The sequence below is a fragment of the Maylandia zebra genome, linkage group LG19 (assembly GCF_041146795.1).
Source record: "Maylandia zebra isolate NMK-2024a linkage group LG19, Mzebra_GT3a, whole genome shotgun sequence".
In the NCBI taxonomy this organism is placed as follows: domain Eukaryota; kingdom Metazoa; phylum Chordata; class Actinopteri; order Cichliformes; family Cichlidae; genus Maylandia; species Maylandia zebra.
In genome coordinates this window covers 12,045,936-12,059,908 of record NC_135185.1, presented here as the reverse complement: position 1 = coordinate 12,059,908, position 13,973 = coordinate 12,045,936, and the positions used below count along the sequence as shown (strand labels likewise).

The following is a 13,973-nucleotide window of genomic DNA, read 5'->3' as shown; positions in this document are numbered from 1 at the left end:
TGCATGCATCATAATGACGATCATTAAATTAGATTTCTGAAACTGAGACTAATTGCTTTTTCTGTAAGAGAACCAGTTGTGTTTACATGCAGTAATCCCCCAGACTTGTCAACCACGCAATGCTTTTCCAGTCTTATTTTGTCCAAATTTGCTGAGCTTGTGTGACTTGTAGCCTCAGTTTCCTGTTTTTAACTCACCCAGTAGGACTCAGTGTAGTCTTCTGCTGTTGTTACCCATCTGCTACAAGCGTTGATGTGTTGTGTATTCAGAGATGCTTGTCTGCAGACCTTGGTTATAACTTCTTTTGTTTTGTTTTGTTTTGTTTAATTTACTGTTGCCTTCCTGTTCGCTAGATTTTCACCTGAGCGGCCACTCTCTTGATATTTTCTCTTTTTTAGACTTCTGTAAATCCTAGAAATGGCTGTGTTGGAAAATCTAGCCAGTCTGAAAATAACAATTTAAAGTGTCTTAAATCATGTTTCTTCCCCAGTCAGATGCTTGGTTTGAACTCCAGCAGACTATCTGGACTGTTTCTACATGCCTTAATCGGTGTGATTGGCTAGTTAGATATTTAGAACAGGTGTACCTAACAAAGTGGCTGGTGAATACCTTAATTTTGTATATGTTACACAAACAAATTAGAGAATGAAAGCATATGAGACAACTTTAACTATTTCTTAAATAGAAGTTACATTTTTCATTTTATAGCGTTCTTGTTTTTAAGCTGATCGGGTGTTTTGGATGCAAAAACGACACAGAAAAAAGAAACTTTGGCAGCGTATGGTATTCAATGCTCTTTGGGTAAATAACATTTTTATTATTAAAGGTCTGATTCAAAGTACACAGCATTTTTAATATATTGTTTTCCTAAGTAAATACGGCCTCATTTGATACTGTTACTCATTCATATTTGTAATCACACCGCTGGCAAAAAAGTAAAGGCTTCCTGTTCTGTGCCACGGCAAAGGTAGTGCGGTTGTATATACTGTGAGTTTCGTTTGATAGCCTATATTATAAAAGAGTGCTTTACAAAACAGCCAGGATACATGATTTTTCATTACAGTCCAAAGTCAACTGAGTCAGTCATTCCAGATGATCCTGGATTCAAAATGTCCAACAGATTTGTTGTTCTACACGTGGAACTTGTCCATATTGTGTTAGATATTGTAACAGACGCTGAAACACGCTGGTGTGCTCATGCATGTGATCAACATCTGAAACTCTTTAAAGCTTAAGAAATGTTTCTGTTCCACCTGAGGCAACATGCCCATGTGTAAAGTGATGCTTATACCATGAGAACAATAAAAACCACAAAGATGAAGAGAAGGTTTGACAGCATCTGATTCCCTGAAAAGACTGAAGTGTGTGTGTGTCTGTGTGTGTGCATGTGTGTGTGTGTGCACGTGTTTGACATCTCACTTTCCACTGAATATAAAGAGGTTATGACTGAGAATTTCCATTTTACAATCAGTCCCTGGCACGGTGCAGCAATGCTCCAGACAAACAGATGATACTGGTTGACAATTTGTAAAAGTGAAGTAAAACAAAGTGTGCTGTTGGTAAATGTAGACTGAAGAAAAGTCAGTGGTAGGTAGGGCATTGGTTAGTCTTGGTGCAGCAGGTTTTGCTAGCTGACTGGCAAACCCTCGCTGGTCCTCTTGTCTCGGATGGAGCGGAGCATGTCCGACACCAACTCCTCAAGCCCGAAGGCTGGCGCCCAGCCCCAGTCTCTCCTGGCATTGGTGTCATCAAATCTTACAGGCCAGCTGTCTGCTGCAAAAACCATCAAGGACAATTTAGTTTTATATTGGTTTATTATCAGTCCAACCAGTGGTTTAAAAACAAAAAGATACCATACCAATGGTCTGGCGGACAGTGTCAGGATTGTAGGTGACCTTGAGGTGAGGGAGATGCTTGCGGATTTCTTGGGCCACCTCTTCAGGGGTGAAGCTCATGGCAGCTATGTTGTAGGTGCGCAGTGACAGCTGGCACTCTGGAGCCTGCATGAACTCTACCGTGGCACGGTGGCAGTCAGAGATATGCATCATGGGAAGACGGGTGTCGGGTCGCAGGTAGCACTCATGGTGACCTGTGCTGAGAGCATCATGGAAGATCTGAACAGCGTAGTCTGCGAAGACAGAGGTCCGGAGCACTTAGTCTATGACATCCAATGGATTGGAGTACATTTGCACAACACACACAGGTAATACCTGTAGTTCCACCACCAGGAGGTGTGTTAACTGATATCACTCCAGGGTAACGCAGGCAGCGGAAGTCCAAGCCGTATTTATGATGGAGATACTAAAGAAAGAGAAGCTGATTGAAAATGAAATGGAGTCACAGGCGTCTCTGTAAGCACGTGTACAAAAAACATTTTACCTCCCCCATCAGTTCACCATGCACTTTAGACACGCCGTAGATGGTTCGAGGTCTTTGAACACAGAGGTCAGGGGCCGGGTCACGTGGAGAAGAGGGACCAAATGCCCCAATAGTGCTGGGGACAAAGAGGCGCAAACAGTTCTCTAAGGCCAAGTCCAGCACATTATGTAGGCCTGGATGGGCAGAAAAGAAGAGAGCACGAGTTCAACCCTGATTGTTCCTTAAAACCTGGTTATGTGTAAAGGATGTGCATGTTCAAGCAGACCTGTGATGTTGATCTTTCGTGCCAAAGCCACATTAGCCTCACCCACAGCACTAAGCAGAGCGCTGTAGTGGACCAGCCAAGTGACGCGATTGTTTACAATAAGTTCTCGGAGGTGTTTGTAGTCCAAAACATCAGCGTATACAAACGGGCCTAAAAAACAACAGTGATGCCAGAAAAAAAGTAAAGTAATCGGTAACTTTTAAAGTAATATGCATACTTGAATTAGATTTTACATACCATTGGCGTAAACGTGAGGTGGAGGCTTCTTGATGTCTGACAGGATTACATTGTCCCTTCCATACTGTTTTCTAGACATTAACAAAAGTATGATGATATTTAAACTTCAAACCTTTTAGCAAGTTTCAAGAACTCAGGAATTTCTACAATCTCACCTCAGCATCTGTGCAAGTCCCACACCTAACTGCCCAAGCCCACCTGCAGACAAAGGCAGGCGTTAGCTTTCTACCTGTGCACACAGATAATCTGTATTTGTGGAAGACTGGTAAATCGATAAAAGTCAAATCCATGTTGTTGGTTTTCACTTTCAGATGAATAAAGCTTTTTGTTTGTTGATCCTAGGACAAAAAGTGACAGCAGGCTATTATTCTCCCCACAGTCACCCATTGGCCCTTTTATTTCACTAGCACTGTCTGTACACACTCTATTGTGATGAATCAAAATGGGCTCCCGCTGTTGGAGCAAAGTGAACACAACTCAAAAAACCCTGCAGCACATGTTTGTAGCATTTCACACTGATACTCCAGTAAAACGAATTCTTCATTATCATATTTCTACACTTGATTTGATCTGAAACTGGGGCTCTGCTTGGAAACGATCCGACTCATTCTCTCTCACAACAATTCAGAACAGAGGCAGCGCAGTGAAAGTGGTAGAAAACAATGGCAGCTTCCCAGGCTCAGTGTTTGGGCAACTGTGGAAAAGTCCTTTCCTGAATACATCGACGTCACACACAAGCAACTATTGTGCGTTAATGATGGATGGAAATTTGCATCACCTGTGATGAGCACGCGCACGTTTTCCTGAGGAGATGGGGGGCTGGTGTCCTGGCTGTTCCACCTGCTCATCTCCCTGGAGGTGGAACTGAAGCTGCGGCCGGGCCAGCTCCGCGACCTGCTGAGACAGCCTCGGCAAAACAGGCCCAGCACCGCCGCAGAGGGCACACAGACCCGCACACCCGGTTTCATGTCCAGGAGCAGTCCTTGACAAAGTTACACCAAACTTAAGCAGAGCAAATATATTACACCAAACCCTTTAAAATCTCTCGAATGACACCTGGACACAAACAAGATGTTTCGAAATGTTTTAAAAAAGGGGGAAATGTATTACCTGTGTCCTTATGATTTAGAAAAAGAATCCCAGGCAGATGATTCTTGTTCCACAAGCAGCAGATGTAACAGTGAATTCACAACTAGTCCACTAAACTAATCTATAAAATAAGAGCTGATAAGACAGCATTTAGGGGTGAGAATCAAAAAGATTACCAGCCCATTGGTCACCGTTTCAGTTCACCCAGTCAAGCTGGATAAATAAGCAGGTGCGTTAAGTCATGCTGGGCTATGTGGTTCTTCTCCACTTTGTGTAATCACCAGGGCTTGTGGCTCCTGACTGAGCAGGACTACAGTCTCCAGCGTGCAAAGCAACGTGTGTGCAAACATGCTGACTTGCTGTGCACAGGGATTTGCATTGTGAAGAGTGTTTAGCTGAGCTTAACAGGACTGGGAGGTGTGTCTGTTATACAGCTGACTTCTATTCATAATATTTATGAGTGAATACATATCATGAAATCATTATCCCTTTGCAATTATGCTAAACACTGGAAAAATAACAAAGCTTTGGCAAGTTTTGTCCTCTGTATTTAACAGCTCCAGAGTTCTGAAGGAATCACTTAGACATGTTGGTGAAATATGCCTGTTCATAGTGATGCATGGGGAGCTGTAAAGGTACTCCTGCTTCAGTCTAGTAAATGTAAATCTATAGTCATAAGGCAGTCAGGCTATCTTAGCATACAGGTTAGAAAAGAGAAATCAGAGTAACATCAATCATTATTTAACACAATATGAGATAAATATATATGAAAATGCTAGACCGAAACACAAGCCTAGTGTATTAAAATCACACAAGCACCACATTTTTTGTAAGAAAACTTTTATGCAAGTGTAAAAAATACTGTACATTAAAACACATTAGGCATTGCATATTGTTAACATTCATCAGGTTCATCTTCTCTAATTCACACAAGGTAGGATCACAAAGTTCTGCAACTCTGTCAATAAAAAGCACCTAATTTAAATTTAGCTGATCTTTCTCTCAAGTTTGTGTCACCTCCGGACCGCTGCGGTTTTAAGATCCTGTCTAAATATAAAGCATCGAGGACGCCAGCCATTTCTGTTTGTTCTGCTAAACTGGTCTGAGTCTGACTGAGGTAGGAGGGACACTTCATATACTCTATACTGTTACGTCTTTACTGCCGTTTTGAAGGCAAGTCTTCACACGTCTTCAAAAAGACTAAGATTTTCCACTGCGGTAAACAGAGCTGAGTGGTTGGACAGCTTCACTGTTGGTGATTTTTCCTTCTTTGAAAAACATTTTAGTTACAATTCAGTGTGCCATTTTCCTGCTTAACATCTCTAACAATGGGTATCCACAGCTTTGTGAAACAGGTGAATTTAGACATGTATCCAAAATCTAACGGTTTTGTCCAAGTCAGTCTAATCCTCATCGAATTCTTCTGCCCCCTGCACATTTCTGAATGTGATGCGTGTTGGAACACATCTAAAATCGTGAGCCTACAACTTGAATATCATTCTAAGGGAGGAACATGAAGATCGTCTTGCCTTTTCAACGCACTCACACTCCTCACCTGACTGGAACACTGTGGAGTCTGCTGTTTGGTCTGGTACACTGTCCTCTTCACAGGTAAGTATCTTTAATAAAAGCTGGATCATACTGGCATAGACGTTTTTAAATCCATGGTGTGCAATAAGAATGGGACTTCCAGGTTCAGAGTGATCTACAAGTTTCAGCCAGGGCGAAAACAGTCCAGAAGTGCCCAGCGGGCAACCTTGAAGGCGACAGGTCAAATCAAAATCAGGTATTTTGTTTTAACTCCTTGGAACCATGTGATCCCACCTCATTCACACGAACGAGGCATCAGCTGCGTGCTAACTTCCCCCACTCAATGACCATGTTCCTGATTTCCTCCTGAGCCTCTTCAAGGTGACGAACCTGCTGGGTCCACCTCAAAAAATAGCCTGAGGGTTAGACAGCGGGGCAGAGTGAGCACCAACACTTAAACTAAACTAAAGCGGTAACAACATAAGCTCAGAACAGCAACACTGCAATTACATTAAAGGCTAAAAAAGATGAGGTCTGAAAACAAGTGCAGGGCAAAGCTCACCTTTCCAGAGCTGCAGGGACTGAGGATGAACTGAGGGCCAGATTGCTAGCTCAGTGCGTTCATACAGGGGGTTAGAGTAGTAATCCCTCTCCGTGGGCCTTAGCAGAGCCCGGAACAAGCAGTGAGTCCTTTCCTTTACTTCCAAGGCACACCTGATTGAAGGGCAAACAAAGTGTGAATCTTAGTTTGAAATGAAGACACTCGGCAGCAATCTTTAAATATGTAGAAAAAACTGACCTTTCCTGATCACTGTTACACAGAAAGGTGCCATAATCCGAGGCATAAACTTCAGTCGCCAGTCGCAGGAGCAGCGCCTCAGAGAAGCCCAGAGCCAAGGGGAACTGCCGCCAAAGCTGCCACACGCAGTCCAGCAGCAGCAGGAACACCGGAGACTCCTGCTGGAGACGAGCATGGGAGTAAGCTGAGTGAGCGCATCGCTGCTGGAACGGGTGTCCTGCCTGCAAACACACAAACACGTGTCAGCTTTTAGGATCTAATTTTGTGGCAACAGATAGGCTCAGTCCTGTAGTCGCTGGGTGTGCTTCTATTTTTAAAAGCTCACCGCTTGTTTGGAAACTCGTGTCAGAAGTAGACAGAGATCCCCGATGTTACAATGCATTTCTTTGGATTCTCGACAACATTTATGGGAGCAAATCAAGAAAAAAAGACATTTAAAATTCTTTGTAATCCTCCCCGACTTAAAACCTGGCACGCGCCTGTATCCACTCTCTCTCCAGCAGTCCCAAGAAGCCCTCCACTGTGCGGCAGCATGGATCCATGATGAGCTGAGCCAGAGTGCTGATGAGCAAAGAGCAGTCTGTCCCTTCAGAGCCGTGAACAAGAACAGAATGGCCATCCCTGGAAGAAACAACACTCATTAACATGTACAAGAAAAACAAACCTGTGTGTAAGGAAGACAGTTATGGCCTTCTTTCTGTTTCTTCAAGATTTAAAACAAGTGGTTGTTGACTTGCCCTCACTTCCTTGTGTCTACATTCAATTCAATTCAATTTTACTTATAGAGCGCCAAATCAAAACAACAGTCACCTCAAGGCGCTTTGTACTGTAAGGTAGACCCTACAATAATACATACAGAGAAAAGCCAAACAATCACATGACCCCGTATGAGCAAGCACTTTGGCGACAGTGGGAAGGAAAAACTCCCTTTTAACAGGAAGAAACCTCCAACAGAACCAGGCTGAGGGAGGGGCGGGCCCATCTGCTGTGATTGGTTGAGGAGAGAGAAGAAAAACAGGATAAAGACATAATGTGGAAGAGAGAAAGAGATTAATAACAAGTATTATTCAGTGCAGAGAGGTCTATTAACACAGTGAGTGAAGAAGAAAAGCCCAGTGCATCATGGGAATCCCCCAGCAGCTTACACTTATTGCAGCATAACTAAGGGAGGATTCAGGGTCACCTGATCCAGCCCTAACTATATGCTTTAGCAAAAAGGAAAGTTTAAAGACTAAGCTTAGAGTTAGAGCAGTCAAGGCAGATAGCTGCCTGTCCCTGATCCTGATTATGTCCGAGCTCTGTTCCTGTTAAAAGTAATTTCTTCCTCCCCACTGTCACAAAGTGCTGATCCTCGGTGGGTTTTCTCTCTAATATTATAGAGTCTTTACAATAAAAAGCACATTGAGATGGGAGTTGCTGTAAATTGGTACTTTCCAGATAAAATTGAATTAGTCACAAGATATTACCATAAAGTTTTCCAAGTCATAAGAGTGTGGGTGTTATTCATACCTCTCCACACACTCCACCAGCAGGCCGGCAGTAGAAAGAGCATTTTGGACGTGCGACAGCCACTTTGAATTCTCCAGCTTACTGAGCCAGCGGTCCATGTTGTTGGACTCATCACCACAAGCCTCCACCAGTTTAATTAGGCTCTCCTGGAGAGCTTTACCCCTGCACACATATGAGGCAGTGTGTAGCGAAGCAAGTTTGACAAATCAGTATTATCAGACAGTCAGCAAACACACCTTTCCATCTGTCTGTGAAATCTCTTCCAGCGGTCGTAGAACGATTTAGACTCAAACCCTCCACCTGTCATCCTGGCCTGTTGAGCCTGCTGCATGGAGCGAGTGTCAATTATGTAGCCTTTGTCCGAACCCTCAATCACAGCCTGGAGGAGCAGCTCATCTTCCTTGCAGCGCTTCCTATTGGCTCCTAGCAGCGGCTGACTGCTGCGCATGATGACCTACAACATTTTTCATCCTGTTAACAATGTTCAGTCAAATGTGTAGCCTTAACCATAACAGTTTTTTTAAATTTGGGACTTTAAATTCTTTTATTTTCGTGTGATTGCTTTGATTTTGGCTCTCTTGTATTTTGTATCATTATCGAATGAGTTTCTCTATGGCTTCCTGGTTTCAAGTGTTGCAGTTTTCTGACAGTTTTCTTCTGTTCACTGGTTTTATGAGTGTTAGTTTCACTCTCTTTCCTCTGAGTACTGGTCTATCCTCCTGTGTCAAGCTCACCATGTTCAGCAAATCAGTTCTTTTATTTTGGTAGTCAGTTATATTTTATCCTGTGTCTTGATTCTCTTCACCCGTGTCTTGTCCTCAGCCGTTCCCACTTCCTTCGACTATATATTGTCCCCCTGTCTCTCCTGTGTTAGTCGTTGGATTGTTTGTTTCCTCGGATGTTTTCTGTTCATGTTTGGACTTTTTGGACATTTTATATTGCTTTTAGCCATTCTGCCACAAACCGTGACACTAAAAGTGAACACTAAATCACCTCACCATGCCGTTCTTCTTGTGGTAGTAGCAGAGAACAGGGAAACGTCCTCCCTGTCTGAATTTGGCTGCTTTTTTCAGTGTGTCGTCGTCTATGCTTTTTGGGACGATGACTGCCGGAGGGTAGGAGGGACAAACCGAGTAATCTCTGTTCACGGTGCTCAGTCTCCACTTCTCATACTGAAAAAAAGTGAGAGAGAAGGCGATAAAGGAAAATGTGAGCTTTAGTATCAAGTAACCTGTTATTATTCATGCTAACCTCCCGGTTGCTAAAGTCACAGGGGACTTTGAGCTGAGCTGGACTGGGAGTAGTCCAGTTCATAGGTGAGGAAAGTCTCATTGTTTTTATTTTGCATAAAGCGTGTGCTTATGCTCCAAGCTAATCCTTAGTGGATCTTTAATTAATAACAACTGCCCTATTATGGCTTATTTGATTTCTTAGTAAGAGATTAAGAAAAATAAAAGACCATGACTACTGCTGGACAGACTGTTTTCCAGTTGATGAACTCAGGGATGATTTTAGGGAGATCTGAACCTTTCTTCATGTCCAGACTGCAGGATCACTCCTGTGTGGCCTCTTTTAGGGACATGTTTTCTCAGTAGTACCCACACCTGATTAGGTGCAGTCCTGAAAACCCAAATTGTGGAACTTGATTCTAATCGGTTAACCTCATGAATAGGTACCATTTCCTCAATATAACAAATAAAAATGTACTCTAACCAGCTGGTTACTTAAGCATAAGTACTGTAAACAGTAGCTCGGCTCTCTCCCAAGTAAAGAAAGCTCCTTTTCAAAGACCTCTACTGAATATCTGCTTTCCTTAATGTGCACAAAACCTAACGTGGGGCATGTCTCTTTTTAAGTCTTTTTAAGTCTTTTTGGCACTGTGAGGTTGGTGACCAGAGGAGCCTGCCTATAAAAACAGGTAAAATCAAAAAAAGACAGCATAGTAATCAGTGAGCTTCAGAAATGTTGCTTCTGAAGCTCACTGATTCTTACCCTTGCAGGGTGCCAGATCAGCTGTTTACAGCTACTTCTAATGTTTTTGTAAACTAAGCTAAACTAAAGTCCTTCTGGAAGCCACTCAGCAACTGTCCTAAAACATCCCTGCACTCTTATTTGAAACATCACAATGACATAAATCCATAGAAACCGTGCATCAAATCACCGGTCTGCGCCAAAGTAAGGTGTCACGCTTCTTTCACCATCATTGCTGTTGAAGAATTCTCCTATAATGTATCAGGCTAAGTTAAATCACTATAGCTCTGTTTGCCTTACCGCTATAACAACTTTCTCACTTTTCTTAATTTTATCAAAGAAACTTAATCATCAAGTTCCCTAAATTGTAAAAGGTATTCTTAAAAACTCTGTAAGAATGGTTGAAGCTCGTAGTTTATAACTAGACAGAACAGCTCAGCTCCTGTCGTGATGGAAAGAGTCGGTGGGAGAGAAATAATTGGGACTTGCAAATTCCAGCCACTTTATCATGGGTGAAAAACACTACTCAGGCTGGTCTGGTTAAAAGCACAGATATCCTACATGTTCTGGGAATTTTGTGTCTGTAAAACACATGCAAAAATGCTGCCCTCAGCTGTGACCCTTCACCATAGCAACATGCCATTCCCACGGGAAGACGTTGGTGTGTTATACATGAATTCAAGCTGTGTGCAACACATTCTGAAGTTAAGGGGAAAACAAATGAAAGCTAAGCAAGAAGGATATCCTGAATCCCGACCCCTACACTTCCCTGGCATTTTCCTGTCATGTGGTTGTAGGGACATTATTGGAAAATGTTACCTGAAAAATGTCTGTGTCTACAAGTATTAAATTATCTACAGCAGAAAACAAGCATATAGAGTTTTATATGTTGCTTACAAGTTCCTTCATCTGACTGTAGTGCATTTCAGGAGATGAGAGACCCCACTGCTCCGGCAGGCTGAGATCAACAGGTCGGTAAAAGAAAGGGTACATTGCGGACACGCAGTCCAGACAGGACAGTGTCTGCAGAAAGTTAAAGAGAGATTACCGATACATGCAAAGAAGTGAAAAACATATGCAGAAAAATAGCAGGCTACTCTAAGACCAACAGTTATTTTCTTGTGCCTGTGTGTTTCAGGTTGCATTAGTTGTGTACCTCGATAGAGTGTGCAATGTTGAGACACTGTTCCATGCCTGGGATGTCAAGCTGGAGCACACGCAGATCTTTACACTTCATCGTAATTGTTCCAGATGAACCAGACATCCTACACACACACACACACACACACACACACACACACACACACACACACACACACACACACACACACACACACACACACACACACACACAAATATATGATTCTTATACAAAAGAAAACATGCACCCCCTCTAAGAGCCCCATTTATTGCCTATGGCGGTGCATGAGGCTCGACTTGCAGCAGAAAAAGTGGGCAAAACGAGTCAGGTAGGTTGTGTGTGTGTGTGTGGGGGGGGTGGCAATACCTAACAAAAGGTTTCAGAGAGCTACGAAGAAAAAAAGCTGTTAGTTGCAAGCAGTACACAGCTCTGAGCATGTGGAGGGTGGCAAACGGAAAAAACGTTGCATTAATCTTGTTGGGAAATGTTACTTCTTCAGAATTGCATCAAGAGCAGCACACAGCATGACATGGCAACACAGAGGATGTCCAACCTTTCACTGTGGCTTGCATTAGAGAAGAAGCCGGAATAGCCCGTAAGGTTTTCCACACTGGTTAAAAAAGATTTGAGGAAGGAATGAGAGATCAGAGGAATTACCGGCAAGTTCACACCGTTTCGTGTTGATTAGTGTGATTACTGGTTTGATCATGCGAGTTATAATCATAATAAATAAGTTCTAAGAATCACAAGTCCACCATCAAATATTTAATCATCAATTTAATCAATTAAAAAATAATTGAGATAGAGAAAAGTGCGACATTGTTCTTGCAGGATACTCGTTACTTTTCTTATAAGACACGTTTTTGATCTGGTTCCTTATCACCTTTCTGATCTCAATCCTCCCTCACCTTTTCTCAATGGCATCGATGTTCCTAAGGAGCAATAAAACCTGCCGGGAGTCACTCTCCTCCCTGTCCGAGAAGAGCAGGTGGTGGCCGGTGATGCACAGGGTTCCTCTGCTCGGGGGTTGCAGCGGCTGTCGGAGCACAACATCCTCCACATTGGCCGTCTTGATGTGCTCAGCAAACTCCATCAGCTCCCCTTCAAACACCCAAAGTCCGTCTGCAGAACTTTGTTTCTGTTCTTTCTAAACTACAGAAGTGGCCGAGCACCTCAATCACGTCCTCGCCTCTCTTGTAAGAAAACGAAAGCGGGCTTCCTCCTCTGCACGCACAGCTGGTTGGGCAGCGTTGCAGCCGCGCTCTGTTTGATTGGCGATAAGAAGTCTATAAATAGAAGAAGCTTCATATTTTCCTGAACATTGTCGTCCTCTTATGTGGCTACACCTCTGCACACACAGCTGGCTAAGCTTAACTGCCGTGGGAGTGGAAAATGTGCTGCTTTAGGCGACAAAAGGCGGAAGTCTACGTTTCCTGAGACAGTGAGTGAGAAGTGACACTTATCACAACTTGTGCGCACTGCAGAGGGGGGGGGAAGAGAGCCACTGTGAAGTACCTGTAGTATATTAGGTTGTCACTAGATGGCGCCATACTCAAGCACAAAAAATCGTCAATCACAACTCATCTGCCAAGTTGGCTTTTGCTGTGTGTAACTATTGAAATCTGTCAGCTACAAAATATTGACACAGTATCACTTTGCTGGTATTACGATGCATTACAGTGTGAACAAGTGTAGCTGGTACTGAACCTACAACTTTCATCTTTGACTAGTTTCATTATATTTTGCAATTTGAGATGTTTTGCATTAAATAAAGTCACCTGTAAAATATATAAATAAGTATCTAGCCTTATTGTAAAGAGTAAACGTAACGTAATAGAGTACAGTGTATCAGCGCACCCACGTGTGGGCTATTGAACCAAGTGGAAAATATGATGCTTTGTCCTATCCCATCCATCCATTTAAACACACATTTTGCCCCAGGGAATATAATTCATGCAGCATAAACCACAATAATAAAAACAGGAACACTGATGCAAGAAAACACACCACAAACAAGTTTTAAAATGAAAGAAAAAAGTGACCAACATAGGCCTAAAATAACTAGTTTAGATATGCATCCAGTAAGTTTTATATGCAGTCATGGTGGGTTCCACCTCCATGATTCAGAAGCTTGTAGAAGTACCTCTGGCAGTTTTCTGTTTGACTTTATCGATGTGTCACATCATTGTGGAAGAGTTTTAGCCCCGCTCGTCTTTACAGCGTTGCTTCAGCTCATTGAGGTTTGCAGGAATTCATTCATGCTCAGCTCTTTTCAGTCAGGTTGAGTTTTGTACTTTGACTGGATCATTGCAGCACATTAATTCTTTTGCTTTTTTTTTTTTTTTTTTTGGCCAATTTTTATCTGTTGGACAGATGTCTCCACATTTCATTCTGCATTGGTATACAGAGGAGCTCACGGTTAACTCAGTGACTGCTAGGTGCCCAAATCAGCACACTTCCACCACCATGCTCACAGTTGGTATAATTGGTTTGGGCTGATAAGTTATGTTTGGGTGTCTCCAAACATGGTGCTGTGCGTTATGGACAAACAAATGGATGTTGTTCCAGAAGTCTTATGGACTGTTCATTTGCAACTTTGCCAACCTAAGCTGTGCTGCCATGTTATTTTTAGAGAGGAGGCTTTCTCCTGGCAACCCTTCCAAAGAAGCCAACGTGTTCTGTCTTTTTCTAATTTTATTGTCATGAACTTTAACCTTTAACATGCTAACTGGGGCCTGTAGAGTCTGAGATGGAGCTCCTGGGTTTTTGCAGTTTTTCTGAGCATTGCTCAGTCTGACCTTGAGGGGAATTTGTTGGGAAATTGCACAGTAAGCCTGTAGGCTACTTACTGTTTTACATAGCTGAACAGAAAACTTGGTTTTTCACCTGACTGTGTGTAAGTATGTAAGTATGTATAGATTTTTCTCATACATCCAGGCGCAGGTTTGTTGTACTTTACTTGATTATTTCCATTTTCATACTGCAGATGGAAATTTAATCTGTACTTCAGTGCACGCAGTTAATTGACCCACTTTTAGATCAAAACTACCCCA

General features: G+C 42.7%; 2 protein-coding genes across 5 annotated transcripts in view; both read right to left on the bottom strand.

The window, feature by feature from the left end:
• Window positions 1–796: 796 nt before the first annotated feature.
• Window positions 797–4,582, bottom strand: tdh2 (L-threonine dehydrogenase 2). Of its 2 annotated transcripts, none has more exons than XM_004566565.4 (9): window positions 3,992–4,582; window positions 3,660–3,883; window positions 3,037–3,079; window positions 2,882–2,952; window positions 2,645–2,794; window positions 2,380–2,552; window positions 2,211–2,301; window positions 1,859–2,128; window positions 797–1,773 (listed from the first exon to the last, which is right to left on the bottom strand). In XM_004566565.4, exons 2-9 carry the CDS (start codon window positions 3,847–3,849, stop codon window positions 1,628–1,630), a joined length of 1,134 nt encoding a protein of 377 aa, XP_004566622.1. In that variant the 5' UTR covers window positions 3,850–3,883; window positions 3,992–4,582; the 3' UTR covers window positions 797–1,627. The 2 variants fall into 2 exon arrangements, with proteins under 2 accessions (XP_004566622.1, XP_004566621.1); XM_004566564.5 differs by having other exon boundaries at window positions 3,660–3,863.
• An 81-nt stretch (window positions 4,583–4,663) lies between these two features.
• Window positions 4,664–13,973, bottom strand: part of zgc:154055 (myotubularin-related protein 9) — a 22,635-nt gene continuing 13,325 nt past the window's right edge. The window contains exons 1-11 of one of the 3 annotated variants that reach the window (XM_076877633.1): window positions 11,829–12,334; window positions 11,474–11,530; window positions 10,936–11,044; window positions 10,677–10,802; window positions 8,807–8,980; window positions 8,045–8,262; window positions 7,809–7,970; window positions 6,775–6,920; window positions 6,300–6,516; window positions 6,063–6,214; window positions 4,664–5,916 (exon numbers count right to left, since the gene is read on the bottom strand). In XM_076877633.1, the coding sequence (XP_076733748.1) occupies window positions 5,816–5,916; window positions 6,063–6,214; window positions 6,300–6,516; window positions 6,775–6,920; window positions 7,809–7,970; window positions 8,045–8,262; window positions 8,807–8,980; window positions 10,677–10,802; window positions 10,936–11,044; window positions 11,474–11,530; window positions 11,829–12,013 (1,647 nt within the window). In that variant the 5' untranslated portion in view covers window positions 12,014–12,334 and the 3' untranslated portion in view covers window positions 4,664–5,815. Of the gene's footprint in view, window positions 5,917–6,062; window positions 6,215–6,299; window positions 6,517–6,774; window positions 6,921–7,808; window positions 7,971–8,044; window positions 8,263–8,806; window positions 8,981–10,676; window positions 10,803–10,935; window positions 11,045–11,473; window positions 11,531–11,828; window positions 12,335–13,973 lie in introns of those variants that run through there. The other 2 variants (XM_076877634.1, XM_076877635.1) reach the window with 2 other exon arrangements.

Bases quoted from the DNA above. Each gene is read 5' to 3' on its own strand.
- tdh2 (XM_004566565.4), bottom strand. From the start codon at position 3,849: ATGAAACCGGGTGTGCGGGTCTGTGTGCCCTCTGCGGCGGTGCTGGGC. The intron at 2,795-2,881 runs GTATGTAAAATC...GTTGTTTTTTAG, and splicing joins ACCTCACGTTTACGCCAATG to GCCCGTTTGTATACGCTGAT. The intron at 2,553-2,644 runs GTCTGCTTGAAC...CTGCCCATCCAG, and splicing joins ACGAAAGATCAACATCACAG to GCCTACATAATGTGCTGGAC.